This window comes from Daktulosphaira vitifoliae, unplaced genomic scaffold (genome assembly GCF_025091365.1).
Source record: "Daktulosphaira vitifoliae isolate Bord-2020 unplaced genomic scaffold, ASM2509136v1 Scaffold_1, whole genome shotgun sequence".
NCBI classification, from domain to species: domain Eukaryota; kingdom Metazoa; phylum Arthropoda; class Insecta; order Hemiptera; family Phylloxeridae; genus Daktulosphaira; species Daktulosphaira vitifoliae.
In genome coordinates, this window is record NW_026099572.1 from 38308458 (window position 1) to 38336270 (window position 27813).

At 31.2% G+C, this 27813-nt stretch overlaps 2 protein-coding genes across 2 annotated transcripts in view; both read right to left on the reverse strand.

Annotated features, from left to right (window-relative positions):
- Window positions 1-27555, reverse strand: LOC126910573 (visual system homeobox 2-like). Its single transcript, XM_050693241.1, has 5 exons — window positions 27513-27555; window positions 19261-19363; window positions 18928-19051; window positions 2866-3040; window positions 1-2150 (listed from the first exon to the last, which is right to left on the reverse strand). The coding sequence occupies exons 1-5, from the start codon at window positions 27538-27540 to the stop codon at window positions 1483-1485; spliced, it is 1098 nt and encodes a 365-aa protein (XP_050549198.1). The 5' UTR covers window positions 27541-27555; the 3' UTR covers window positions 1-1482.
- The window catches only part of LOC126893487 (collagen alpha-5(IV) chain-like), a 208400-nt gene that overhangs the window by 171245 nt on the left and 9342 nt on the right, over window positions 1-27813 (reverse strand). The gene's annotated exons all lie outside the window — the stretch shown is intronic.

Genomic DNA, 27813 nt, shown 5'->3' on the forward strand with positions numbered 1-27813 from the left:
AGATTATAATGTAACCATTTAAATTAATAAAACATTAATATTAATAATTAATCATTGTTTCAGTAGTTTAGCTTCAGTAATATATCTAGAATGCGTTATATGTTTAACATATAAAAAATTAAATTTACATAATTTTGAACATAATATATAATACAATAATCATTTAATTTGTATATTGTAAATATGTGACATACGTCACTTTTAGTGATGCATATCCCTAAAAGTGTATTATAAACATATATGAGATCACAAAACAAAAATAATATTTGTATATCTACAATGTGATTTATTAGGAATACTAAACATTTTTTGGTTAAGTAATGATTTTTTTATAAAAGTGTACTGTATAAAATTTTGTTTGTAAACCATGATAATTGTAAGTTTAATGTAGGAAAACATTATTTTTAATGGTACCTTTTGAAGGTTTGTTTATTGGGAACATGTATAAGACAGGTTTAGAATTCTACTGCGTTATGAATCCCCTCGTTATATCTGAGTTATAGTTTCCCAAAAGTTGTATTTCTAAACTTGTTATCAACCAGTCAATTTTTTTAAATTATTCATTACACGATATAAAATTAATTATAGGTCCTCGTTTAGCTTTCAAAATTTACCTATAGAACTACTTTTTACTATAACGTTTTTTCTAAATTAAACTTGATAATTATGGTGGTTCACATATTAAACAAAACTTTCAATAATCATCATTTAATCAAAAGATTGTGAGTATTATTCTTAATAAATTATACTGTAAGTATAAATGATATAAATAAATAAATAAATGGAAAAATAACAATACCACAATACTATCATTGATATTAGTTATGATTAAAAAGAGGGATTGAGATAGGGCGAAATATATTGATGGTGTTTTATATAAAGAGTGTATTAAAAAAATATATATAAAAAAAATTGTTTGCGATTAAAAATTTGCAAATATTAATTATTGTTTTTTTTTCCATAATTTTATAGTTGTGTATAAATTAATTAACTTTAGTAGGCGCACTAGCATATACTGTTTTCCTTTTTTTCGTATTTGCTCTTGTAACAAAACACCACCGATATTATAACAAGCATATTTATATATTTGTATGTATTCTAAAATTTAATTTTCGAGCTAAGAAAAATGCGTACATGAAAAAGTCAAAAAGAAAAAATAAAAAAAAAAATACGATTTATTGCACGTACATATAGGTATATAATTTTTTAATAACAACACACGATAAAATATCTTTGTACAAGTTATGTTTTGTTTTTATTTTTTTTTTACAAGTATTATGCAAAAGTTACTATTTACAATAAACGTCACTTATGTTTACATAATTTTCTAATTATTTCGGTTTAAATAAAACGTAATTTTTTTTTTTTGTATAAAAAAGAATTTATTATTAATCATGATATTTGTGGACTATAAAACCTACTGAGCCACCATGGCATTTTTTAACGCGAGATCGACACACAAGTTAACGAGTCGTTTGCTGTTTAGAACAGCGAAGAAGACGTGTCCGATGATGTGACCATTATATCAGTCTGTTGTTGGTTGACGCCTCGCATGTTGTTTGCATTGGCATCGCAGTCTCCCATCGCCTGGCCGTCGACTGTTCCCGATGAGGTCATCAGCACGTCAGATGTCAGATTCCGGCTTCGGAAACCTCCTCCGTTGTTGTTGACCAACATAAGGGCGTCCGCAGACAGACTCAATATTTTGGCACTGTGCTCTTGCGCTTTGGCTCGGAGACACGCAATACTGTTGTTTCTAAACTCTTCCGAGTCCTGCGCTCGATTAACAGCCAATTGCATGACTGCCGCGTGGTGCTGTTCCATCTGCGACTGTATTTCCTGTTGAATCCGCCGATGGGCTTCCGCGTTGGCCGCACATTGCTGTTGTTGTCGGTCCTGGGCCGCTGCAACCGCTTCGGCGCCATGTTGTTGGTGGTGTCTTTGTGGCGACATGTCCGTCGGTATTTCTGGACTAGTTCTTCCTGACGTCCTCTTTGAAGTGTCGTCCTCGTCTTCATCGTTTACGTCTTCGTCTTCTTCGTCGTCGTCTTTGAAACTTTTTTGACTTGTCCCACTGCATACTGTGTTATCGTCTTTTAGTTGATCAGCCGCTTCTATCGATTTTCTGTGCATACCTGAAACATTAATGGCTAAGTATTAATTTTAAGAGCCATGGCTCTTTTCAAGCTCTCTCAGACAACGTAACAACAGTGTGTTGTTTTACATTCGGTAAACTTTCATAGTGACGGAACTGATGAAAAGTAATTTTCATAGCCCAACAATATCTACCAAACGTCGTAGTACCGAATCGACAGTTATCAATCGCTACTTGTACTTAAACTTGGGTAGAAAATTCTTCTCGCATCGTTATGATTGTATTGTCTGGAATGTTAAGAACACGGGGAAATGTAATGGACAAATGGTTAGATTTCAAAAATGTAAACACTAATAGCTTTGACCGTGATCGTGTCGAAATGGATAAGACAATACAAAATAAATCCACTATTGAGTGTCCTTTGTGATTAATATTGTGTAAAGAACATCATACTATTAAGTGTTGCCTATCTGAATGCATTCTAGGAAACGAAATAATGGAATTGATGCGCTTAGGTAATGGTACGGGACCAGTGAATAATTGTATTAAATTATTATATAGTTCTCTGGTTATGGCGTGAAAATATAGCGAATTCTATGGAGTAACCGTCGGCCATTACGATTGTAAAACAATGCCACTCTAAGGGAAACGATTTTAAACAATGGCTATTGTGCTAATATTCTCGAAGCTGTTTTTGTATTCCCATAGTGACTAATTGGTAACGGGCACGTGGGCAATGAGTGCTAGAGAGAAAAATAGATAACACTTACCGAGCAACCAAGGAGCAACACACTCGTTTTCCTTGGCACTTTTCAAAATCGTTTCGGGCAGTGGCAGTGAATGTCTGACCATAGCACCGTATAAACCATATTCTGCCATAATTGTGCTCCTTCCCCAGCATTTTTCGGTTTTTCGCCATTTTGCTCGGCGATTTTGAAACCAGACCTAAATATAAAAATGTCGCTATTCAGTAATTAATGAGCAAAAACGAACCTTATCAATACGAATCGTTGATAACTTGTGGCTGATGTTATTAAATATAAAAAACACAGAAATATACGTGCTCGTAGAAAATCGTCTCTACGCAGAATTTATTGTTTATAACGATAAAATAAATACATAGTCGAGAACTAACTTCTACAGTTGACCCAACTACAATTCAGTTGCAATTATTAAATGAATTTAGTTAATTAGTTTGTGTAGTTTATACGAGATAGTTCTTTTTATAAATACATACAGCTGTATTTAAAATTTAAATAGGACTTTCAGTGTTATATATAAGTAGATCCAGTTAGTAACTTGACAAGATACCCGACACTAGTTTTAATGTTATTCTTTAATTGACTTATATAAAGTGGTTTGCGATTTTTTGACAAATTGCGTAATTGTTACCGGATATTTTCAATTGATTTTTGTTTCTTAATCATTTTTACATTTTTGCACTCAATTAAATGTATTCATTTTAATTATACAATTTTATAATAGTTGCAAGAATTAGTTGCATTGAGTGGGAATGCGTTAAAATCATTACAACACAGTAAGTAATTATCATAAAGCTGTTATCGAAACATTTCGTAAAGAAAGGCTAAAAAATTACTATTTTGAAATTTAAAAATATAATAAATTTTATTTTTATTAGAGCTAAATAATGCTGTTTATTTTAAAAAAAAGTAATGCAAAATATTCGCCGTATCAAAAGTTATAATAACTTTTAATAATAATAGCAGTTCTGTAGCTTTGTCAAAAAATGGTCGACCATTGTGTATAATAATCACAGGCCAATTGTCATTTAAAATATTGTAAAAGCCACTTTTTATTTTACTATAAGACATATAGATTTTAATTAAATTTTTATATACATAAGAATTTAAGCGACAATTGTATAACTGGGTTGAACATATAAAATTATTTGCCCTTTTTTTTATTATGTTTATTAACGCGCTAACAAAATATATTCATAATATGTCTATAAGTTTGTTCACCCCATTTTCGTTTAAAACTGTGTGTTGGATAAGTTTAAATTAAAACAGCCGCGGCATCATGATGAAATAGCAATAATTTTTGAGAATAGAACTTGGACATTATTAGAAATTCATTGCAACCCTCCTATTATGCTGCCAATCGAATGGCAAATACATACACCCAACGTTTGGAATTTGGCTTTATGATCGTGTTTTCAATGGGTTCCTCCTGTCACCGTCCGACAATAGTAGAAGTGTAATAAAGCCAAGAAGATAATCCGATTATGACGTTTTTGTAGTTCAGTTAATTGAAATTACTCGAAAATACGACTAGACATTAAAAATAAAAAATATCGTTGAAACATTTTATCAAAATAAATAAACCGTTTTCAGCAATTTTACATTTTACTTAATGACGACAGTTTATAGAAAAAAATTTAATTTTTTGACATAAAGTACTCTGAGGTTTTATTAGCCATGTAAATTATCATTTGTCTATTTTAAATTATATACGAAAATCATTTCATTCAACTATCTTTTGTTATATTAATAATTTAATGTAAAGTTTATTTTTAAAAGCCATCATTTCTTGTGTACTATTACTTTTTAAACTAGTCGCTCAAATCGAATTTTCTAAATATCACTAAAATATGTTTAGCGCGAGTGTTAAAACAATATGCAATTAACTCATTTCTGTTAAGAATGTTTGTAACATATTTTTGCAATTAGCCATCGACATAACAAACTAATCGAAATTTAAGCTGAACATTAGACACTGACACATAGTGTTCATTTAATATAATACCAAGTCATGGCTAAAAACCAAAAAGTTCCATGTTAGATTTTTTAAAAATTATGATTTTAAAAATATTATTGTAAACTATTAACCCTTTATAGTTTTCTGTAAGAGTTAATTAACTTCAGTAGTTACTATTTAATTATTTAACGACATACAGGAACCAAAAGGTTCTATATTCTATATGTTTACAATAGTGATTAAATATTGCCTGCTTTTGTTGTATCATAATACTGTCTTAAATTTTTTTAAGAATTGTTTTTGGTCTTCGATTTTAAACATTTTAAACGCACAGAATTTTATGAAGTTATCGTGTAAAAAAAACACCACAATATGCGATAATAAAAATGTCGAACTTCTCCACACTACAAGCTTTTACCATTCGAACTTACATTTTTCTATTCGCTTAACAAGGTTAAATAATAATGTTTAATGTCGAAATCATGAAGTTTTATTACCTCACTTTAATTCCGTCCTATTAATAATTATTCGCTTAACACTACAAAGTGTCAAATACGATTCATTATCATTCTTGGCGCGTATTTCACGTTAAATGTCTTGTTTGTACCCAGCCCAAAAAAACTTTCCTTTGCTGTTGAAGTGATTTATGTTTTATGTAAAAATATGTGATTTATTAACATCACCCTCATTCAGGAATTTTCTTTTAAAAATTTCAATACTTTTTACGCACAGAGATTTAGTGGTCGAAAGGTATGTACATTTTGTACCACAGTCACGTTGGAAATTGTTAACGGAAAACTCACATACAATTAAAGTGTGCTGCTAGATAGGAAACCTCTTATTTTATTTTATACTTTGAAGGTTTTTAATAAACACATCCGTTATTTAAAAATATTACTAAATATCATTGTGTTAAAATAAAATTTAAATTTTTTTATTAATAACATAAAAATCAAGATGAAAAGTAATAATTACACCACCGAATTCAACACAACACATATACGTAAATCAGTTGGTAACATATAATTACTTAATTTTAATATAATTGCGATGGAAAATTAATTATAAAGACAATTTTTGCAAAATGTCTAGATTTACACATGTTCTTCTATTTACAGAAATGATGTAATTTTTTAATTACGGATTAAAAAAAAATTGCATTAAAACTATCATGAAATTATATTTTTAATACATTATTTGAACATTTATAACTGGGGGAAAAACTAAAAAAATGTTATTGACTAATAAGTACTATAAACAAATTTAAAAGCCTATAAAACAGATAAAACTTGTCGCAATAGTCTCAAATTTCATACAGATCTTTCATAAAATAATTACAATAATTTTGTGGAATTTAAAGAAATAAACACATTTTTAAATATGTTTTATTTATGTATTATAAAGTGTTTAATTATTGCTTAATTATTAATTAGTAATTATCTCAGAAAGTAGATTTGATAGCGCAAATCTGAAACCATATTTGGAATTGGCAGCAATATTCAATGTAGGATTAATCTTAATATTATAACCCGTAGACGTTTTTTGTATGTCGTGTATAATTATTTTTATTAATTTAAAAGTTAATTTCCTAAAAATATTTAGATTTTTTCCAAAATATTTTGTTTGAAAGTAGCTATTTCCTTTAATTTAAGTCTTGACTTAGGGACTGAAAACTTTCTAATGTATCGTCATTATAGCTGTTTAGGGTTAATTTTAGTTAGGTTTAAGTAGGTTAACCCTGACAATCAATTGGATTGGTTAGGTGAGTAGTTAATGAGATATTCTCGGACCTATTAACAGGAAATTTTAAACGAGATACTGGATACGAAACCTAAAATTTAATTAAAGAAGTTATTTCTATATAAATTCATAAATCACTAGAAAATTCCAGTGGAACGGGCGGAGTGCACATACACCAGTACGAGCTGTATCCAATCGTTTACATACCCACCACTCTAAAATGTTTCTAACTCAATGAGTACTTGTCCTAAAATTGTTATCGACCCGACAGGATTTTTGGTAAGAAAAGTACTCTAAAAAATTAAAAAGTTTTTAATTTGATTATTTTGTTTCGTTATTAGTAATGATAATCAAAAATATGTTACGAACGTAGTCTAAGAAGGCAATAATTATGGAAAAAAAAGATAATTGGTTTTATAAAAGTTATTAAATTTATCATATCTTAGTGAATTATTCTATAAACACATACCCAGAAAATGTCAACTTAAATCAAGTATTTTTTTTTTTTAATTAAAAAGCAATAATGTTAAAAATAAAATTTTAAATAATGGCAGATGGAAATGATTTGTGTTTATTAAATCATTGGAAGTATATGTATTTACGTGTGTTGATCTCTAAAGCACTTCCACTTTGGAGTGATTACCAACTTAGGTCCGCGTAATATGTTGTGTGTGTATACGTGAGAGAATTATAGGCCAAGAACAGTGAAAAACGCGGCCAAGTCGCGGCGGTTGCGGCCATAGACCGTTGTCCGGAATGCCAATACCACATAGTTGTGCTGGCCCGCGCCAACCGTTTCTATAAGGGTCATTAATTTTGTTTGAGAACCCGGTAAGTGGAGGATTAACGAATTAGCGGGCGCTATTATGTGCACCGGGACGGAAAAGGGCGCGTCCGCCGCATAATTTATGGGTGCCCAGGAAAAGTCAATTATCCGACATGCCGAACACCGCGCGCGCATTCTTGGGGTACTATCTCATCCACAATTCCCCCCCTCCCCCCCGTTCGTTTGGCTTTGTCCTGGAAACGACGACAGAAATGCGGCCGTTTTAATAACGTCTATGGTCACATATAAATGCACGTGTTGAAACATTTATCTACGACGCAAAGACTTAGAAAATCATCGACTAACTTGATTAAAGGCAAATCAAAGTAAATTGAATGATTATAAATGCCTCACTCAAACTGAGCGAGTCAACAAAAACCATTTACCATTTAATCGTCAATATTAATTATTTTTAAAAGACTCGGTAAATAAAATGTTATGGATTAATCTGACATCTTATCTATTTGATAAGACTAGCTAATTGTACAATTTAATACTATCGTTTAAACGACCGGCAAAAATCAACATTAGCCGATGTTGCAGTTTTAGCTGTTCAGTACTGTTACCGCTTTAGATACGTTTAGGACGGTATGTCGAGTGTCCGAATTTTATTTATAAAACTGTGTTAAAATGCAAAAACAACAGCAAATAACAACAATAGAGGTAAAAAATAATACATATTTATTGACGAGACCACATTTGCAGAAGGCCGATGTGTTGCAAACTTTGTAGTTGGAATTTAAACAACTGACAAGCCGGGTAAAATTTTTTTACTTGCATCAAAAGTGTTGGTAAAAATAAACTACTCGACAATTGGTAATATATTTGATAATTCTGTTTTTTCTTTGTGGTCAAATGGGGTTAAACACGACGATGTTCTTTAATTTGTGAGTGACGCAGCGCCATACATGCTAAAAGCTGCAAAAGGCGTTCAAACTTTTTATTCTAAAATGTAATAACCTGCCTTGTTTATGGTTTGAACTGTGATGAAATTCGAACAGAATTTCCTAAAGCTGACCAACTTATTTTGAATGTGAAAATAGTATTCTTAAAAGTGCCAAATTGTGTTGCGAAGAAACGGGCTCCAAAAACATCAGTGCCCCCTTTGCCATCATTGCATTTTGGAAAACCTGGTTAAATACCGCAATGTGTAAAAATAAAAAAAGATTATATCAGAAACCGATATAATATCAAATTTTGTTTTTAAATATACAAATTATGGATTTGTAATTGCGACTATTACCTGTTTAGAAACTCGGGGCACTCCTTTAATTGATGCATTAAAAATTGTGGAAAATGCCGAAAATAAATTAAATACAGTTAAATGTTCCAAGGGTATTATTTTTAAAAAGTTTGAACAAGTTATGAGAAGAACGTGGGCTTTAAGACACTTTCCAAAATTTCAAAAATTAGGAAAAGAAATCAATAAAGATGGTTTACCTGAAGATTTTTTCGAGTAATGTTTTTAATGCATTTTAAATATGCACTCGTATTTCTTCAATGGGTGTGAAAAGAAGCTTTTCGATGTACTAAAATATGTTGGCCTCGTTTACATTTGAAAATTTATTTAAGTCTTTGATTGTTAATTGTTTTTATTAATAAATGTATAATTTTAGAGTTGTTTTTTTTTAATGTACAGTTATTGTAACATAAATAATTAACTATTATTCGAAAATTTAAGTACACTAAAAGGTTTTTTAATTTATATAAATAATGAAAAGCACTATTTTAATATATTTAGCGCATATAACAGTGTTTTTCAAAAGCATAAGTGCATGTATATTTCAATAGTTTTTAGTACATCCAATATTCGTGATACTCTAATATGATAAGTCTAATTTTATAAAATACTATTTAAACGAATTTTTTCGTTTTGTTTTTAAATTACTCGATTATCATAGCATTCTTAGTTTATTTCTAAATAAATAACGGTTAAAATTAACAAAAAAGTGTTTGGGTCGAAACAAAAACGTTAAGTTTATTTACTGTGATTTATTATATTACGAATAAAATGATTAAAAATCGATGACAACGCCGCCGCCGGTATATAATCGTTACTGCCGACAAGTTCGGCAACGAATAAAAACAATGTAAAGTCTGAACACGAAGAGGAGAACATAAATCGTATGGTGCTTAAAAAAAGAACAACAATAAGCGACTAGAAGAAAACGGTGGGTGGGGGTGGGTGGTAAATAAGGGAGTTTATGACATAATACGTAAACATGATAAACTGGTGGTAGTTGGGATGCTTGACGGTCCGTGGTTTGGCGTCCGTAATCGAATTACGCGTAGTCGGGGCGCATGTCTCGCCGCCATCACCCGAAACTTTGTTAAGTCGATATACGCTCGACCATCAGAGCTGACAAATTATTGATATTTATCGTTAGAGTTACACCCACCGGCAACATAATAATAATAACATCCTCACCGAAAGAAGAAACACAAATTTATTGCCCGCGCCGGTTTCGATTTAATTTTACCTCTTCTCCAGTTTCCTTCTTCTCCCTCGCCGCCATTGTAAGCTTAATTAAATGACCGCGGTAAAATGGACTTTGTTTGTTTTATGTGATTATCAATCGCGCAAAAACGAGGTACGATATGAACTTGTCAATTTGAAAACAACATTTTTGCTTTCGACTCGTCACACGGATACCTACTTTGTGTCGTCTGTTTTTACATGACTTGGCCGTTAATATATTAAAATTACATTTTGTGTTTTTATTAATTTATAAATATCAATAATTTTATTTGTATGAATTAGGATATACTTAAAATGTGTTTTTTCATAATATGATAGAACGCGATTCGGTGTCGTTGGCGACTAAAATCTTTTGACAATAATAATTTTGTTTTATTTAAAATAATAGTATTTTTGTAGATTTAATAGCAATAAAATAATGATGATGAACTGCTGATTAATTGTTACGTGCTGTGCAGTTATATATCACAAAAACACGTGTTGTTACTACAATAGAGAACTCTTTGCAAGCGTTATTCCTCGTGTCATTGCCACTGTTGCTGCCGAGATAGGGTACTAACCCTTTCCAGAGAGAGAGAGAGAGAGAGAGAGAGACAATTTCGTTTCACCAGCTGTTTAGTGAGTGTTACACACGAGGGTGTTAGCAATTTGTTACATGTTTGTATGTACTTGAGCAACACAGGGCCGTGTAACGGGTACGAAAGATATATTTTAAGACGAGCATAATAAATGTATGTTTTCATATAAATACCTGAAATGCATTCTTGTACTCGTGTTTTGTTGGATGAAATTTCTCGAAAATACAATTAATTTGCATAAACACAAGACGGTCAATAGTATAATAGTACAGATTAATAGCTAATAAAATAAAACTTAATACTTATGATTGTCACAAGTGTTTGTTCATATCGATAACGTAATCGAGTGAAGAAGAAGATGTAGTAATCGATGAGTTTGCAAAATATATAACGCTATTATGTTACAATATTTCCCCTAAACGTTTCATGTATTTTTATGTACACAAATTGAGAGAACGTTTTTTGTTGTCCGAACGGGTCAGTGTCGCCTTTGTCAGATAGTCATTTTTTAACCATCACACCCCAAAAGGGTCGAACAATCGTTAATTTTATTAACTACTAACCCTTTGCTGTTTAATTTGTTACGAACGATTTGTTTCAGTTGAATTAATTTTGAAACACAAACGTTCAAACTGAAAGTACACCACCACCAACATTACATGATCTAAGTTTTGTTGAGTATGAAAATTGTACCAAAAGCAATTACATGTCCATTGAATAATAATACGAATTAAGCGCGATAGAGTTTTTAAAATTATTGAATAAATGTTAGAAATTGTTCGTGAAACAACAAGTTTTTTAATGATTAACTCTCCCAGGTTACCAAGGTTTGATTAAACACGAGAACATGGAAATTGTTCAGTCCACGTCAATAATGGCCAGTCATTTCCACCAGTATTAATTACTTTAGAATACACGTGTATTTTTACAATTCATCGAGCTTATACTAGATGATGATCGTCACGTTTGGCACCCTTTTGGCGTGCACAGACTGCAGTTTACCAAAAAAAAAAAAGCAACATCCCTTCATATTTTTGTGATGTAACGTAATAACGTCACAAATAATCGGTGGTCGTCATTAGCGAAGTAGCAACCGATGCATAACCCGGTCACAAATATATTTAATAATATTATTTTAATGAAAAGAGTGCACACGGGTTACTTACACGCGTGCCATCTCCGTTATCGTTTACAATGCCCAAGGCGACTATAACGAGCAACCCCGTGGAGTATATTCGCGTGTATCACTAAAACGCCTTCGTCGAACAACACAAGTCGAGTTTACACGGATAATTCGATGTAACAACCCCAGATGAGCAATCCGCATTATTATTTACAACAAATTATATCGGACCCCCCGCCGAGGACGTTGGGAACATCCGAGAGCGATCAGTTTCGTGAGAAAAATTTACATTACAATCTTTTTACCAGTCCGTTATAAATTATGCTATTATTTCGTCGAATCGGATTAATGATCGAGAAAAACAAACAGATGCCAACTCTTGTTTACAGTTGTAAAATAATGTGAATTAACTGCGTATGATGGACACGTTCTGGATAAGTGCACTCGAAACGAAAAATTCAATCGCACAACTGTGCCGAATTTAATTAATAGTTTCTATTCAGAAATATTCGTGATTATATTGGTTAACCGTGTTTCAATAAAAATTGAATATTTTTTATGGTACTTAAAACACAAAAGAATACATAAAGACTTTAAAATTTACTTCAAGAGTAAGAAGAATTTCAACTAGTAAGAATTCTACTGTATCAACACACAGCAGATATAAGCTACGTATAAATTTATTTAAAGTTAATTACAGTGTTGTTTTTCGATGGTAAAAATATTTTCATAAAAGGAACTTTTCGGGTTTCATTGAGTTTTCAAAAGTAAAAAAATTGAATGAAGTGCTGCGTTGATTTAATGATTGAAAGACGTCAATAGAAAATTATTAAAAAATAAATGGATATTAATGAAAACTTTCAAAATTCTAAAGAGAAGTCTTAATTAACTAAATAATGGCTACAGAAATTGGAGATATGTTTAGAGTTTATTTAAGGACGGTTGTTGTCTATTGAATAAATATTGTTATGGAAACTGCTAGCAATCTCACAAGTACCGCCCCTTACAGCGAATTTTCAAGTAATAATAACATTTCGCTACATTACTCCCGTCTCTTGCGTAGTTACCCAACCGTTTTCCATTCGATTATCGTACTTAGACGGTTTGTTTGGCGGCGACATAAGAACAACGGCCGAGTAAAAAAATGATAATAAAATAAAATTACATTAGCGCTTTAAAAAAAAAAAAACAATGTCGAATAAAAACGAAGAGCAAGAAACAGAAGAGAGCAAAAGGGCCGTAAACAGCCAAGTACAAGAGAGTTGAGACGTTGTTCGAGTTTTATGGCGTGGAAGTATCCGACGACGACGCCGAGATCATTAATAACAATTATAAAATGATTAATTGTACGCCTTTCGGGTGATATGACGGTCGGTGGGGAGTGCTGTGGTGCGGGACATATCTCAAAACGCTTAATTTCGATCGCATCACACCATTGCCCGCCCCTACTTAATACTACTCTACTGGTGTACAGTAAAACGACAAAGATGCATAATGGATCCGGTCCCGCGGGCGCCGGAGAACGTAGCGCGGACGCCTATTTTGAATAATAATTGGATTACTGTCGCCTGACGTTTCCCAAAACTGCCTTGCCTTTAACGGATTCTCACAAGAAAAAACGGCATGGAATATGGCGAGTAAAATTTTAAAAGCCCTTTTACGATTATAATGAAATAATTACATAAATGTGTGCGAGACTGAACTGAAAAACATAACAAAACGGCTTTTTATTGTAATTAATTTTACACGTCAAAATTTAAATCTTTGATATCACGGGCTCTTTTAATTATGCACATTTTTGAAGCTCGGCGATGGTGATTACTTTTATTAATAATAGAATTTTAAACGGCTGATTACGTTACTCTATTTTAATTATCAGATTTATTTTAATTATTTTTTTGGTGCAGTTTAAAGTTGTTTATATTTTTGAGCTGCTAAAAATTTAAAAATAAATTCAATTTAAACAATTCCCATTAAAATATAATTAAAAGAAAATATTAGAAAGATATTCCTATACTGTCAGATGATCTCAAATTATGACTGTATTACACATGTTAAAGATGGTCATTTTATGAGTTGTAAAAAACAGGAAAAGATAGACAATTATTTAATTAGTTTTTATAAATCGGTGAAACAATATTTTCATATAAATTTTAAGTTTAATTCTTATCATTTCCTCGTGTACGCCCTAATGTAAAATTGATTTTAAAATCTTCTTCTATATCTCCTATCGCTTTTTTATTTCCTTATTTTCATCCCCCTTTTTCTCTTTGATCGCCAATTCCCATTTTTAGTAGTCATGATTTAATGAAGACATTCTTCATTTTATGCCGTGTAAGTATAATAATGGTCCGTACCACATTGCTCCGAAACCGACACCAACCAATGACTCCTTTTTTAGTTCATCCAATTCTGTGTGAGATATGTTAAAACGCTTTAATTCTCTATTCAATTATAGTTTTAATCGATCAAAATAAAATCCTTCAGAACTTTTGATGTTAGTTAAATACTTAAAAAAAGTTGTCAAGAGTTACTATTAAATAAAAAAAATTTGCTGTAATTTGTTTTCTAATGACGAACGATCGAGTTAAAAGATCATCGGAGGTGTAGAGAAAGACCATCGTTGACGCTTTTATTGTCTGGCAACGTACAAAGAAGACTACTTCCACTTGGTTAACTGCTACCATCGATGAAGGGAACAATTCGATTTATTTACCAAGCACATTAATTCTTGTTAACACGAAGACTACTATATCGTTAACGGTTTCGAGTAAATATACGGCCCGTTACGTCGAATTACGCACCGATTTGCCCATTATTCGATTTAAGCGCCCACAAGTACCCCGAAAGGCGACCGTTGATTGATAAACGGAATATAACACTGGATATGCACTTATTCATTGGTTATAATACATTCTTAATTCAATCCGAAATCGACAGCCCTACTTATACACCGCTGAATTGATATTTTTCATTTAATGTGAAACATAAATACTGCAATGTTTTTACACAGATACAATTCAATGATTTCAATCCGTCATATTTTGTAACCGTTTTTAACATTTTACTGACGCATATATACTTTAATTAAAATAAACAAACAGACTCGAGAACACAATAAATCGTAAAATAATATTTATTACTTGTAATATTGTTAATTACCTCAATGAAGAAAAGTGTTGTTAAAAACTACTCATAAATAATGACATTTTATCACATCCTTCCTGAAGTATTTTCATTTAATTAAACCACTTTTTATCAGAATTCAACATTTAATTATGATAAAGGTTGACTTTTACACGTCGTCGTCTCGTCAAATGATAAAAACGAAATCGAATATTGTTTAGTAGCTGTACATAATGACGTTTAAAAAATTAAGTAAAAAAAAACCCTTCAAAATGAAGAAGAACGCTAGGGGAGAACGCGTACGCTTACCAGTTGACAGGTTCTATAGAAACGTCATGACGTTTATTATTAAGACGAGACGACTTGATAATGGATATCAATACTAATAATGTTTAATACTTATTTTATAGTAAGTTATGTTTGGAGTAATGAATTGACGTTGCAAACGAACCTGTGCGGTGGACGACTGAGTTTGTTTATCGACGAATAAGGAAAGACGTTTGTTTACTTTGTTGTTTGTATTGTGTTGTAGACCTGTTTGACAATAACACAATTAATACTTAATAAAAACACGAACGACGGTTACCACGTGTAACACAGTGAACCGCTAGCCTCGAGCTAATAATAGTATCTTTTTTTAGAACTAACAATTTTAAACGCAACAAGATTATAGTTCGTGTTGTGTTGATTCGAAGAAAAATGTTTTATTATTGGCGTACTCGCGTGTATTGTAATAAATGAATAAATATCCAATGAATAGTAAAAGTATATTACCGTTATGATGTGTAATGAAGTTTATTTAATTGTATTTACGATGGCGCATATTCATTGTATTATTTTGGTACGCGTGTGTGCACAGAAATAATGACACTGGTGTTTCCGCGAAGGGCAGTGGGCCGAAAATGAGACCGTTGGAAGATAATTACGTTTACAATTACTAATAAAACCACCAGCGCTGATAAAATATTCGAAATCTAAAAAATAACAACCAAACAATTTTTTATGCTGTTGCTGCTTTTTACGCAGTCATTACGACTGTAACAATCATAATTTGGGGAACCGGCAATTACAATACTGCGTTCACGCGTGATAGAGAAAAGGCGAGAGATGTTTACTTTTTTTACCGAGTGCCTTGGACCGTAGTATATTTTCTGTAAAATCACTATAATAGATTATTGCCAATTATCGAGATCCAGTTGTAACAAGATGGCATCCTGACGGCCGAGTACAATAACGACCTCTCTATCAAACACAGAAAACCTCCGGCTGACAGTTATGATAATAATTGTGTACGTACGTGTAATAATGTAAATACACGTATAATTGTGATTCAGCGTTTTATAATTTTTGAGCTGTTGACCTGTCTGTAGTAATCAGCCCACACACAACAATAGTCCTGGCAATAATGACTAGTATATTTTTCAATACTGTACATTTTTTATCCTATGTATAACTTATATTTCAATAAACCGAAAAATGTTTACGTTATAGAGAGTTTAAAAAGTTGACTGTGTAAAAAACGTAGTTGCCTACTTACATTCTTAAACAATTGCTGTCATTAATTTATTAGAATTTGTAATGCTTACAACTTGAAGAAAATGTCACATTGTTATTATGTTAAAACGCGTTTACATTTTGAATTCTAAAAATTAATTCTATTAAAACATTTAGTTGTTTCATACCTAAAGTAGGCGTTTAAACAATCGCACAGAATAGTTTTTATTTTTGAATGCGATTATAAAAACGCGACCATTAAGTTATTATCTCTTTGTTCCAAAATTAAATGCGTTCCCTTTTTTAAAATATATTGCTTGTCGTAAACAGTCAATCACTCGATTTGGGGGCGTACTTGTAGCCTAGAGAAAGCATTGGAGTTCGGCCGAGGACACTGTGTTATTTTCACCACCACCTCCGCCTGATGGGGTCCTCGTGCCTCTGGAAAGGAGATAGAGTTATAGAAGGTCGGACAACAGGAGGAGAAGGATGAGAGGGATTTGAAAACGAATGGTTGTGATGCGGTAGTGTAGCGGAAGTTATTTTCAAATCAACATCGCTACGGGATGCCACGAGCACGGCTAGTCGGAGGGTCCTCTAAATAGTGAAAATCTCCACAAAAACGTCGATAATGAAACCGAACACGAGCGAAGTTAATAACAAAAAAAGGAAAACTACTGTTGCGGATGCCCCACGGGGTCAATTTGACAACTAGGGCGTATCTTTCCGAAATGCCTCCAAAGAGAACACAAAAACGATAATGCATGTTTATTAATACGAATGTACACTATTTGAATGAAATTCTGAAGCCCTTTTACCATTAAAACGTCCATTGGTCATTTGTTCTCCCTATGATATGAGAACTGATTACAATTACAATTACGGTAAAAGCAAAAAACCTATTGATTTGTTGTTGAACAAAATTTAAACACAAATAGTCGACATAATAATGCATACTACTAAAAGAGAACATACTATAGGGATAACTTTCTTTCGAGTTATTTTTTAATTTTTAGACAGTAGTACTATTGTATATAGGTGAATATGTCTTGAGTTTATGATAATCAAAAAGGGCAGGCGAGCTACCGAGAAGATATCAGTGGGCTCCTTGCAAATATTTGGGCTTACATTTTGTGAAAAATAATTATAATACTATGATAAAGCTACTAATAAGAATATAATATCACTCTTAATATGTAACTCACGTAATTTATAAAACAGATTAAAACAATAGGTAGAACTTTTTTATAGTATACATGTTTAAAAAAATCTAACGTTTGATTAGTTGTCTATTTGACATGACTGTCATACAATTTATAACCGAATATAAACTGATAACGATTTACGTTATTTAATTAATATTGGGGTATTAGTTAGTGTTCTGTATTGAGTTCATTTGATTTGTTAAAGAATTTAAAAATTAATTCTTAGTGTAATTGGTGTTAAAAAAAGGCGTTTGCGAGAGATAGCACTTTTTTAAAAAGCCGGCTTAATTCCTGGATAATTTTGATTTGGATACCTTCCGTAAATATGGCACGAAGAATTAATTAATTATTTTTAAAGAGTGCAAAGTTCGACAAAAATAGCCCAATGAAGACCCTTTTTCAAATCTGCACTGTGATAATGAAATTATCTATTGTTTAAAGGAATACTTGAGACACATATGATGCTATTGAATTCGATTTGATTTTTATGATTGATTAGATTAATATGTACGCATTAATCTAAAAAAATACTGGAATTTTCATAATTCAATTGATTTTATAAAAATGTAAAAAATTGGCAGCAACATTTTTTACAATAGGGAACCTGAATTCCCTGAATAAGTGTTTTTATATATGGACGTTCTCATAGAAGGGATATTGGGGATAGATGTATTTTGATGAGGGGGTAGTAAAAAAATATCTTTTACATATAACTCACGTTTACGCATAACTCGCCTTTATTTAACTACGCTAGTTTTTCTAATTGTGTGTATTTTTAGCTTTAATTTTAAGTAAGTGAGGTGGTTGCCCTTTACCCCATCGTATAGCTATCAAAAGAGTGGTTTTGTAGTTCTCGTCTAATGGTTCTGCGCACCGTTGCCAGTAGTACATAGACTCCGCCTCGGCCGCCCTATACGTTAATTGGCCACTTGTCCAATGGCTGAGCTCCAAAACGTTGCCGTTAAAATAAATATTTTCAATTTTTTAATCGAGTCACCGACAGACGAGGATACCAAGGCAGCATGAAGGTATACCGTTATAATTGCACATGCGTTAGTAGTTACTGCATTCATACATAAAGTGCTTTATTATCCTATCACGATATTTATAAACAAATATCAACATGTTAAAGTGAAATAATTATCACATGAAAATACTGAATTTTTTTAATGAGTTTTTTAAAATAGTTCAAAGTTTTAGAGAATAAATGAAACATTATTTTTGAAAAATATTTTCTAGGTTAAATTAATGTGTTAAAAATAATTCTCAAAGAGCCAAGGAATACTAATATACTTTTTGTCGTTATTTAATTAAAATAATGATTTACTCGTTTTTTGTTAATTTCGAATATGATTTAACATAAAAATGACGGTCGAAATAAAAATTAATAGTATTAGATTAAGTATTACATGAGTTCCAATAGCAACTAAAAGATGTCTAAAAATATAAATATATAGCAAAAATGTTTTAATTAATACTAATGTGCTCAGTAGATAAGTTAAAAAAAAAAAAAATTATAAAAAAAACCGTAATATTTTTTTACCTGTATCCGATCCTCTGGCAGGTCTGTTTTTAAAGATAACATTTCTCTAGCATACACATCTGGATAGTGAGCGTCTTTAAACGCTTTTTCTAGTTCTTCTAGTTGGTAACTGGTAAAAATAGTCCTATAAATGTATAGTAAAGTTAAATTTGCTGATAATTTAGTTTTCTCTTGGATCCTATTGGGATGTAACTTCAACGAATTTTTAGAAAAAAAAAATCATTAAAGTTATTTATTTAAAATTCGGATTAAAATTAATTATGTTTGATTAAATAATAATTATATTAAAACATAATTCTAATAGAGAAGGGGGGACTTTATTTAACTGCTTGCCTGTGCCTTCTTTTTTTTTTCTTCTTGTTGGGTCCAAAAGATGTTGTCATGCCTTCATTACTGTAGTCTTTACCAGAATCTTGCCTATTTAGATGGGTAAGACCTGAAAAAAGTAATAGATAAATAAGAAAAACACAAATGAAAATTAAAAATAAATTTATTATTTATTATAATGTTGGAAGCCAGTGAGTGATAGTGAAATTTTGAAAAAAAAAAAACATTTTATAAGAATTTAATTTTATCAATGTTTAACAATTGATGAACACTTAAGATTTTTAAGCATTTAACTAATTGCTCAAAAACTAAGTAATTTCATTGCATGGTTTAATATAATAAAAACACTTTTATTTTGCTTTGAATTCCAAGTAAGAGAATACAATTAAAGTATTTATTATGTGCGTAATTCTCTTAAGAAAATTTCTCGGAGTTCTGTCACGACCACTTTTTTATCGCATTTGTCATCCTAAATGAGTTTTAACTCTTTTTGTTCAGTTTTAATATGCATTAGCTTTTATAGTAAGTTAGTTTAGAATATTAATTAAATTTCTTAGAACATTAATATTGTACATATTTTCTTATTAAAAAAGTTCTTGTGTTTTATCTGCTAGTAAAAAAGTACAAAAATGGTGTACACATGTACGCATTTGTGGTAGTAGAAAGAAGCCATGGCTTACTACACTCGTAGTCATGGTGACGATGGTAGCGGTGCGACCTGCTGGTTTTATTATGTTGTATTCGGGCACATAAAAGAGTGGAATAGACGGGATAGAGAGAGAGTGAATGCGAGAAGGAAGAGGGGGCTATGTAGGAGAAAGAGACGTAAGAGGGTTAAGACCGAGAGGAGAACTCGTGCGATTGCGTTTGTCCAAAAAGGGCTGGTTTGACTCCCTTGTTAACTCGCTGTTGTATGATTATACATACATACCTATAGATACATTAAGATGTCTCAAACGATGTACAACAATCAATTATAAATCTCAAGCCCTAATTGGTGTCCAACCTAAGATACTGGTAATTAAACTAAACTCATTTTATGAGCATAATTTTTATCTATACGAAACATAATCTAAGTACTAAACAACCAAAACTGCGTCAATACTCAATTCTTAGTAAATTTGTCAGTCTCAGTATATTCGAAAAAAATCATATTTGCTGATATTTAGTTTATTGTTAACTAAATATCAGTAATTATGACATTTTTTTATTGAATTACTTTAAATTGTATCTACTCATATATTGATATTAGTTTAAATTGTTTGAAAAATTACAAAATAGACGTTGGGAATTGACTCTATAATTAGAGATGATATTATGCAAAATCATGAAAGGTCATAAATTCATTTTTAAAATTAATGTTTGCATAATAATTAATAAGATTTATATAAAATATCAGGTAAAAACACAGAAAATTTTATTGCATTTACAGAATGATTTTACTAAAAAATATTGTAAATTTTTCATTTTTCATATCAACCTCAATCTATTAAACAACTGCTCTACTCTAGTGAACCTATTATTTAAATAAACAACTTGTAATGCGAAATTAACAATTAAACTAAGGTCGATCGATTTGAACGGAAATTATTAACATATTCCTGTTTGTGTATAAATGCTTACCCAATTCACGGGTCTCGATATTATGGACAGTTCGGAATCGATAAGTCTGCTTTCGACAAGTCTCGAGCATATGTTTTTTCCTAGTCGTTTAGGGGCCTTTTTTGTCCCTGGACTAATGGGCGGCAATAGCGGTAAATACCGATTTTTAAGTTTCCTGCGTACAGATGTCCCCGTGTGTTTGGTTAGACCATTATGTTATTTTTAGCCGGTGAATAATCCTCTGTAAAGGTGTAACTTTTGCTACCCCTTTCACGGTCGTCGGTCGTATTGTGCTCGCGCTACGGTCGATGACAGGTCGCTAATCAAAATATTCCGCCCACCCGTGTCGGGACCAATAAAAGGCTTTTATGTTGACGTACATTTATACCTGAGGACTTCAAAGCGTATAATAAATATGTAAAATAAATGTTAGTGTTGTTATATTATTAAACGTCACGTCTATATCGCTTTTTCCTATTTTTCTTGAAAAAATCGGTGGGCGTGCAACCGGCTGCGGCGATTCATTGTTACCAACATTTTGTCACTTCGCTGACACATTTCTTTATTTCCCTTCTCGCACCTTCACGCATGTAACCCTTCATTTCTAGCACATACAGTGTGGTGTGCTCCGTAGCAGATGTTCCCCTCATTCAAACAAAACATCGTTTTCCGTTATTGTTGGCTAAAATACGAAGACGTGTGATAGAGATAAGATTAAGAGCGCTTAATCGACGTGTCGTATCACCAGTGCCTTGGTCCGGAGGCGTGAAGTCTTTTCTTTCTGTTTCTGGTAATGTTGTGTGTGCCCGGGACACCCTCTGGGGAACACCCGTTGGAATCATGTCTACGAGAACAATAGTCTTTGGGATAAAGGAAGTAAATAAAGCAAATGCGATTAAGCATTCGTTTTGACAAACCACAACTTCATCCCTTCTATTTTTTTCTACTCGTATGTTTTTTTAAGTGATAAAGTTTTTGAGTGTCCCTCAGTTAACTCGATACATCCACTGAATGTTAACTCGGTAAACAAGTAATTCGATAAAATTCATTTTATGTATCATACTCGTATATATTCGTATGGTGTTGACGTAAAATGTTTGACTTAATGTAATACAATCGTAAAGTATATTTAATTGATTGTATAATTTAAGGTTAGTTCTAGATACTAGTTAGTTTGTAGTTATTTAATAAATAAGGAGTAGTAAAGAAGCAAACAGCTGTTGCTTGTCAAAAACGTATAATTTGCTTTTATTCACTGAAGACAAAAAAATAAAAATTATATATAATGTGTTATACAAATTTCTTATTTATGGTAATAAAATTGATCTATGATGTGCACGGAAATTTCTAGAATTTTTAGGCATACTTTTTCTTTGTCTAACAATTTTATATTATGAGCTTAATTAGAAAAAAAAAAAAAAAAACAGAATAAAACTTTTACTTCAATAAAACGTATTAGTTTAGTTATTTCCCGAAGGTACAGTAATATGAGCTAAGCAGTAAATACAAGCTGAATAAATATTATTTTTATTAAAAGTGATCCCAATTCTATTTTAATTTTCGAATGGTAATAAATAAAAGTAAATTACATTAATAATATAAAATACAAAAACTTCTAAATACAAGGTGTTTAAGATATTTTAAATTGTTTAAGAATAATTTTTGAAATTTTATAATTTTATATTTATACTTTCGCACGTTAATAATACATCTTAGATACGTCATTTAATTTAATAATAATTTTAGCACTGTTTGCGCACTTAACTATAATTGACTAAACATAAAATTTATATTTTTTAAATAATATCGATTGAATTATTATCATTTTGAGGTAAAAATCTACTTAAATTCTATAATTTTTAGAAAAATTTTAAAACATAATTTCAAAGACCCCCAAAAACGTTAAATAAAAATTCTTCAATTTGATTTGATAAATAACCTTAGGATAAATAGATACGTTTTTCAGTTCTATGTTGCCATGAAATATACTACTATGCGTTAACAAATCACGTAAATGTTTCTACGCATGTTATGTAAATCATGAAAGAGTTTATTGTATTATTAGTGGCGTCTAATAAACGCATTATAGTTGCCATAAAAATGGACATGATGTCTTTATTTCATATACCTACACATATCCATCGCGTAAAATAAAAACGCTGTTTGTAGAATACAAAATAAACAAATAAAATATAAGGTATTATTTAAAAATAGTTTTATATTCCTAATTTCGTTAATGTCACGTGTAATGTTATTTATAAGTTTAATATTCAAGTGTAACATAATTTTTTTAAGATGCATATGTAAAAGTACATTAGAGTACATGTACTTGTGCTGTGGAATTCAACGAGAGCATGTAACACAACGGTAGGAGCGCAGTGTACTCCCTCGAGAAAACATTCGCATTTCGTTGACATATGGACCACGGGAATATTAGGCGGCGGTGCAAAGGATGTAGGCGGCAGTACATCTATGGAAGATCAAGTTTAGCGAGAGAGAGAACTTTGTAAATTCAATTACCAGTACCCTATTGTTGGTCGCCACTTATGTCGATGAACTCGGTGAAAACTGACGGAGTGTTAAACGCGTCAAACGGTCTATCCACTGGGAATTGATACAAACACAGACCAAATAGATTGGCCGGTGTAAAAGCAGAACACTAGAAGATGGGTGAGGTGTTACTCTAAGTGGAGGTTTCGATGGAAGTAATTGTGTAAAGGTATCTTGTTACGAGTAAAACGAAATCAGTCCGACATAATATTACACAATTGTCGGACCGCGCGTTTATTATATTGATCTGCCAATCACTTGGAAACCATTTTGCCCATAACGACATTTGCTAAAAACCGTGTGTTTGATGAAAACGCGAATTACGTTTTTTATTGGCGACGACGAGGTTCTTCGAAATTACTGATTTTTGTCCAAGTCTATTGTATTGATTATCAATATTGAAAAAACGTAATTTAACATTTTATAATGGTTGTATACATATTAAAATGAAACAAACGGTGCGTTATATTAAATATAATATCATGTAGATACTGTAGCAGATTAGGAGCATTGAAATATGTGAAAATGAAATAAACTACTTTTGCGACCGCCTAATAACGTGATGCGCGGAGTGTATAAGGGTGCGCGGGCGTTAAATTGAAAAATATTTGCTCTCCCATAACCCATTACGGAGTGGCTTATCGAAATGCCTCGTAATTTACTTGGCCCCTGACACTTGCACACGCTGCAAACATATAAAGTAATAAATGTGCATCGCTCCCCGTACCGATCTGGAGACGAGCACGTAGTCGCTGCCATATGATTATGTTTTAACGCGGGGAATCCCAATATGATTGCTAATAAAGCGACCGGGTAAATAATCTGTTCGTCAAAACTTGGCGTTAACGGCATGAGGCTGTTGTAAAGTTTTGATCGTCCAAGTGACTTCGACAACACATCAGGAGGGGGTTATTTATAAATAGTTAAAGTAGCTGCAGCAGTCGAACTATTCAACATGGCGACGATCAGCTTTTAATCCTTTTGCCCGGAAGCTAACAATTGGTTTTCAACGCACTAAAACCTCACCCGACAGTTTGAATTTGCTGATTAATTTGTCTGAAGAATAGACCGAACTCATCGGTGGACATCTATCGCCGCAATCCCAAATGCTCAATGTCAACATTTGTTAGCTATCACAAATCTAATTTAGAAAATAATTAGACAGTACATTTTTTGGCTATGCATCAATAAGGTTTTTTTTTATACAGTTTTACCAAAAACGCATAACGCTATCATGGACATTTGACGGCGAATTTTAAATAATTTTGCTCTCGCAGCTCGTAGTAGGTACAAATTGTACTACTGCATTAAAAAACGGACGGGTGTATTATCGATTCGATTAATCTCCCCGTTTTATGAGTGTGTGTATTGATAATTGAAGAGTATCGTCAAGGGACGTCGGCACGAGGGTGTAAAATTCGACGATGGAGAAATACATCTGAAAAAACCCGATGGAAATTAATTCTAGTGACCACTCGACACCGTCGGAGCGCTAATCGACCGTGTAACTGATATAGTTTCAATGCCATTTGTACCGTTGGGAATAGCGTTTGTAAAACTCGATACAAACTAGACGGAGGGCGCGACCGTGTAACATGTGTACGACTTTACGGTCGAATACGCGAACGTCGAGGTAAAAAGACATATAATAGAAAACAAGAGTGATGGGAAAAAAAGCAAAAGCCCGTGAAATATCTAAATAGAACCACTGCGCAATCGGTTAGATTCAGTTTATCAAATTAATGAAACTTCTTGTCTTTACATCTTCGACGAGCCATCGATTGACCGTAATTAAGTTCAAATGGTTAGTTTTATGAAAAAGATACATCTATCGTCGTTTTTCTGACAAAAGTGTAAATAGTGACCGAGTGATGCGACATGCTAAGCTTTATAATATTTTAATAACAATACAGACTTCATTTGGAATTTATAACATAGAAATGTTAAACAGTCAAATATGTTTTAGGATAAAATAACTAATTAATGAAAATTCAATATTGAATTTTCATTAATTTGTGAGTATTCGGTCGTTACAATGAGTTTTAATTGATAATAATTAAAAAATGTTCAAAAGTACATAAAACTGATTTTTTTGATTTCAACTACCTTGAACTTTATTCGAAAATTGTTCGAAGTTTATCACAATCAAGATATTATGTTGAATTTGTGATCGTCAAAACTAATTGTAATACACGTCAAATTTGGATTTTAATTTAAAATGCTGTTCGCTTAGACATAGTTAATATTAGAGATAATTACTGTCGATTATTATGTACGTTTGTGTAAATATATTGATATTTTCTATGTTAAAGAAATGAATTTCGATGGTAAAAGTTTTAACATTTTAAATAATGTTTAAATTATATGTCTTGACCTATATGTATAAGCTTGTTAAGGTTAAATTAGATATTTCTTTTTGACATTAGTAACTACAATTATTAAAGTCAAAAAGAAATATTTTATTTGGATTAAATGTGACATGTCCAATGAAAATTCGATAAATCCTTTTTATCTCGTTTGAAATTTAGTGATTTTACTGACATGGCCTTTGAGTATTTTATTTTCATCTTGGGCACTATGTACAAATAAAATAACCTTTAGATTGAACCTACGTAATCAAATTTGACTTCATTACTATTCTAATATTGCAAATACATTATATCTACACGAATAGAGTAAACTAAACGTTACTATTTTTACAGTGATGGCTTGTTTATCTAAATCTGTGTCTATATTCTTTTTATCATTGTCTATTATTTAGTTATTGAAAAATTAATGTTTATTTATTTTTATTTTTCATTTAAATATTCAAATGTGAGTGTAAATACAAAATTCATAAGTAAATTTAAAATTCAAATATTTTCAACTAATTAATAAAATAAAATCTCAATTGATTTCTTCTTTCGTTTGTAAAACGAAATATTAGAAATTAAACTATGTTAAAATCTGCATTAAATTCATTTTTTACAGTGTCTCTTAATGAGCTTCTATAGAATAAAGTTTTATTGGCTGCTTGCTAAATATAAGCCGATTACAAAGCATTTAATGGCTAAATTATCCTCTACTCAACTTCCGATGTTCAGGTCTCTTGAACCGTCCGGAAAGACGCAATTTTCCGGTCTCGGTTAACTTAATAACATAATCGGATTGATTATACGGTACAAGATACTTTAGAACTAGGAAACTCGGAGATTTATTTTTATTTCTTTAATACTGTGTTTAGTCTACTGTGATAAATAGTTTCATTACCTTAAGTTATTGTATTTTCAACGTAAGGAGTTTTAAATCGAAATAAAAAATATTTTCAACCCAATGAAATAATACTGGAGAATATTGAAAAATAACATATATTAATTATCTCAGTTATTTTTTTTTTCGTAAGCTATATTGTTCTATTTATAAACAGCACACTTTCCGTTTAATAATTATAAACGTATATTATAAATCTAAGTATAAAATTGTGTGATGCAATCTTTCTGAAATTTAGCTATTTCAATTTTTTTTTTTTTTTTTTAATATTTAAAGTTACTTTTAATTTGAATCTATATTTTTCAAAATAATTAATTCAAAAATTTCGTGCATTCGACATACATATGCAAGTACTATTTATCAATATTTTCAATTAGTTGCCTTAATGCCGTTAAATGAAGTCAAAAATTGCTCGAATTCATATTACAATAAAAATAATAACAAAAATACTTATAAGAGACAATATTAATACTACAGAAGGCAGTGAAATGTTTTATACATTTTTTAACCCACTCAAAACAGTTAAAAAAATATACATTTCAAAGTTTAGCTGAGGTATTTTACATATTCGTATACAATTACTTGAATGAAAATCGTTTCTCACAAAATGTTTAATTTAACGTATAATTCAATTTTTAGATAATTTGAAACATTTATTGTTATTAATAAACAATTCTTGATGAAGGTTGGCCTGTATTCTAAAATATATACTAAAAATACCAAATAGTTATAGGTTATGTTAAATGATTATATGATATTCTAAGTTATTGAACGAATAATGCATAACATGAGTAATGGCTGCCAATTAAACGGATTCAAAGGAACCACTCGTGAAGCCAACCCCCAATATGGCTTACCTTTCAACTGTGTGTACAGAAAACTCATACTGGTATAATTTTTATGCTTGTACACAATGCATGATTATTTATAAATAACTGTAGTAATATTTCTCAAACACCTTTTTATAGTAATAACATCCATTTAGTTTGTATAATACAAAGCGAAATAAAAGAAAAAAAAAATTAAGAGTTATATGTCGTATGTAAGTTAACTATTTTAGCTGTTGTTGAGTACAATATTTTTTTAACAAGTGTGTTTTTACATTTAAGTACAAATAAACTAGGGGAAGTATTAACATTTATTTATTAACGAGAACAT